The sequence below is a fragment of the Drosophila guanche genome, unplaced genomic scaffold (genome assembly GCF_900245975.1).
Source record: "Drosophila guanche unplaced genomic scaffold, DGUA_6, whole genome shotgun sequence".
NCBI classification, from domain to species: domain Eukaryota; kingdom Metazoa; phylum Arthropoda; class Insecta; order Diptera; family Drosophilidae; genus Drosophila; species Drosophila guanche.
In genome coordinates this window covers 6,100,055-6,104,268 of record NW_022995747.1, presented here as the reverse complement: position 1 = coordinate 6,104,268, position 4,214 = coordinate 6,100,055, and the positions used below count along the sequence as shown (strand labels likewise).

The window sequence follows — 4,214 nt, the reverse complement described above, 5'->3', positions numbered from 1 at the left end:
CGTCACTGCAGATGCAGCAAGTGCAGGCAGACGGTTGTGGTCCTACGTTCAATCATCAATCATAATTAGCCGCTGCAACTGCATGTGCTCATCGATGGTTACAGCAGAACCACAGCCAAGGGCACGCCCAGCAGATTTGCGTAAAAAAAAGGTTGGGTTACATGTAGGCTTCACTATTATGCAAATATTTGTTGGGCTTTTGTTGCTGGGTAACAAGTTTTTGATTTATGATACATTAATAGTGACAGCTAACCCGGTTTTAGGGTCAGCTGGGCGTCACGTCGTCTCCACTAACAGCATCAGCAGCAGCAGTAATATGATGAGCAGTAGAAGCATCCGAAACAACAGCTTCCCCAAAGAGGCAACAGGTTTTTGGTCGAGGCTGCTGCTGCTTTTGACCAATTTCTTTGCGGTCTTGGGACTTGGCTCGGACATGTCTGCTGGACAAAGTATTTGACACTTTAATGAACTGCCGCCCGGGGTCGCGTGTGTGAGCAGTTCATTAATATTAATGCTCTGGGTATTTTGTTTTCTCTCACTCTTTCTTTTTCGTTGCTCGGCGGCTTGCGACATGCGAAAATTGTAGACCAATTCGCTCTGGGCCAGACACAAACGACGATTGCCGGCCATTAGCTAATATTTAGTAATTGCTCTTTAATTGACCTCCAGCTGCACCTCCACCTCCACCTCCCTCTCGCACCATCCATATCCACTGACAAATTGTCCTTATTTGGCTGACAGTCTAATGTGTGTAATAAAGGTCTGCTGACCTTTTGGGCACTCCACTTCAAGCCCTAATTCCGACCGATCTGCTCCTGTTAATGCTGCCATGATTTGTGTATTTGTTGTCCAAAGTATTTTCGTATAATTGCCACGATTATCTGACGGGGACTGCAGTCTCTCGATATTGGGTCAATTTCTGCTGCTGATGTCATGATTTATTACCAAGGACCGGCCAACAGGGGGCGCGCGTGGCTCTAAAGAATTTTAATTAACACAACCACAAGCGAAAGCCCACCCTCGGTGAAATTTGCACAGCCAATCACTCGATTTTGGGGCGAAAAACAAATCTTATCATTCTCGAAAACTTTCGACATGGCGAATTGTTATTGTCATTGTTTGGTCCTAGTTCTGTTTGTCTTCTGGCCAAAGATAAACAGTAAACAAGTGACGGGGGGGCTTTGTCACAGCAACAGCGCCCGATACCCATGGCCAAGGACAACAAGAGTCCTGGCAACCTGGCCAAAACTGAAACCTGTGTGCTGTCCTGGGGCAGTGTATTTACTTTTGGATACGCAGCTTTTTGCGGGTGTCACTGTCAATAGGCTGTTAGATTTTGCCGGTCCCCCCGATAGACAGATACTTTTACAACTTCTAAGCGCATTTCGAATCTTAAAGAACTTGCCATCTCCTGGGCACAAATTAAATGAATTCTCTTAATGGCCAATGGCCAAAATGATTAAATTAGGTGAACGCTTGGCCGAAATACGCCTCAAGACGAAAGCAGGATTAAATTTTTCCTCTAACAAATTATGCATATTTATAAATGTAAATGAAAATATAAATGCTGCCCAGTGGCCATTGTCGACCCCACAAAGACAGGGAACGGCCTCCAAGATCTACGCCCATCTGCCGGATGATCAGCCGTCGGCAGCTGTACTCGTAGTCATCCCTGATGGATGACTCCTCATTATGTGCATAAATGGGTATTGTCCAGACCATCCTCCCTCACACCATCCTACTAGCCTGTTGCTCTGCTGTTGTTCCTGTTCTGCCATTTGGCCCTGTCCTGGCCTGCTTTTCTCTTCTGTTTGATGGAATGTTTCGGTTATTTAGGCAAATAAATCTGGCCATAAGCCCACTGGGAGAAAGTACTTATTGGATTTTCGAGTGCAGAACAAAAAGGGAAGTCTCCCACTCTTTCGAGTTACAATGTGAATGATGTCTGACGATACACCAATTAATATTTCAGCATCGTTTTCCGAGTGTATCCAAACTGGTTTATGATCCATTCAATTGGCAGCCAAATAGCTGCTTGGTCTTTAGCCTGGCCGCCTTTATCAATTAGAGCACATCCTTAACGCCTCTCACACACAAAAACATGAGATTTATGTACAGCAATCAGAACAATTAACTGGACCAGAAACCCTAAACAGAGGAAGTGTGCTCATGTCTGCCGTCCAATGTCCGATGTCTATGTGTGTCTGTGTGTTGTGTTTTTGTGTTTGTATTTGTATTTATTGTTAAATATTGCTTATGCAATGCTCTTCATTTGCGGTGTGTTCTTGTGTGCGTCTCCTGAGAACCATTTATGCCTAATTCATGAGCATTTGTTACCGACTAAACGGAGGCAGAGAGCAAAACCGTATGCCAGATACACAACAGACTCGTCGTAGTCCTAGGTAACCTTGGGAATATCCAATTAGCACAGCTTGACTGGCACTTCTGTTAAGTTTCCTACTTCCAACTGTTGCTAACGAAGCTCCAAAGATAACTGGAGATGGAGTATCAGAGTTGATGGAGATGCCAGATGATGGAGCTGATGGGGCTATTGCTCGGCGTGGATTCACGCTGCCGCAAGAAATGCAAATCGCAATCTCTTCGACTAATTAATTAATTATGCATTTTTTGCATAGTTGTTTTGTGGCAGAAAGCATCGCTTTGATGTCTGTCCGCCCAAACACGAGTAGTTCCGCAGATTTATGTAAGACAAGCAACGCCCTAAGGTTGCAAGCGGCAAACAGAGAAAAAAGCATGAAAATACAAAACCAAACAGGTTGAAAGAGAGCCCCGTGGAAGTGGGGACCGTAACCCAAGACGGGGTTTTGTGTCAACGCTTAAAAGCTCATTTATCTTTGATTAACTGTTGGCAATGCTCGTGGCTCGCCGTTGCAGCAACCGAAGATGAAACCCAAATCGATGCCGATCCGAATCCCGATATCATACTCGCATCTTGCAAGCGTCTCCCATCATTTGTCATATTTTCAATTTCCCATTTCGCTGGTCCGTATAAATATCTGCGAATTCCAAATGCTCAACGCCAGTTACAGACTTTACAGAGTGTGAAACAGATCCTCAGCACCATCAAACAGGCATATACCGAAGCGAAAGATGCGTGGATTTGTGGTAAGCAATTTGAGAAAGTTATAAGTTACCAGTCCAGGAAAACTAAGTTCAGATTTTCCCTACATCTTTTGCAGTTACTTAGTTTCGTTGCTGTGGTGGCAGCTGGTAAATTGGGCTACAATTACCAGGCAACTGCCGGCGACCGCCGCTTTGCTGGACTCATCGATGCGGAAGCCACGGGATTTAGTTCTACAAACGGGGCACAGCAGCAGCAGCAGCAGCAGCAGCAGCAACAACAGTTGCAACAGGATAACCAACAGCAACAGATTCCAGCAGCTGCCGAAGAGTTTAGCAAGGAATTCTTTACTTATGCCGCCCCCGAGGAGGAATTTACAGACCACGATGCCACCGAGCAGATAGCCACCATGTTGAAGCGGAATCTTCGCGTGCTGTTCATCAAATCACCGGAGCACCAAGGCCTCACCAATGCCGCCTTGCAGCTGGCCAAGCAGGCCAGCGAGCAGCGCACGGCCGTCTATGTTCTCACCAAGCAGGCGGACATCGGGGAGCTGGCCCAGCGGCTGCAGAGCGAGAAACAGAGCCTGAACAGCAAGCCTGAGGTGCACTTCGTCAAGTATCGCACACCCGAGGAGGCGGTGCGGGCGCAGCAGCTCATCCAGCAGCAATTCGATGCCCTGGGCGGCTCCTCCCGCAGCTCCGACGAGGGTGTGGCTCCTGTGCTGGACTTTAGCTCGGCTCCCAACGAGCACGGACAGAGTCAGGGTGTGAATCAGGGCGAGGTCGCTCCGCAGTCAAAGTATTTACCATCGGCGTCGCTGCGCAGCAGATAGATGGATAGTAAAAGCTACTAAGATAGATAACCATAGTAACTTAATCGTAGGTCATAGTCTCTTAAGCCTAGCCCTAAAATATACACAAACAAGAAAAGAAAAGAAACCCTTAAGCGACTATAAAGTTTCAAAAGGACACATGGAAACAAACTTTAAGAGGAATTATATTATAAGGACAATGTGCTTCAAAGTACGTGACCACCCATCTGGCGGTGTTCGGTCCTGTCATGTGCCCTCCTGTGCACCCTGGCCCTCTGCCTGTCCGACCACGACTCTGATTTCTATCTCGCATGTTTC

General features: G+C 46.7%; 1 protein-coding gene across 1 annotated transcript; it reads left to right on the top strand.

Moving 5' to 3' along the window:
- Window positions 1-3,111: 3,111 nt before the first annotated feature.
- Window positions 3,112-3,917, top strand: LOC117583228 (basic-leucine zipper transcription factor A). Its single transcript, XM_034271447.1, has 2 exons — window positions 3,112-3,126; window positions 3,201-3,917. The coding sequence occupies exons 1-2, from the start codon at window positions 3,112-3,114 to the stop codon at window positions 3,915-3,917; spliced, it is 732 nt and encodes a 243-aa protein (XP_034127338.1).
- The last annotated feature ends 297 nt before the right edge of the window (window positions 3,918-4,214 follow it).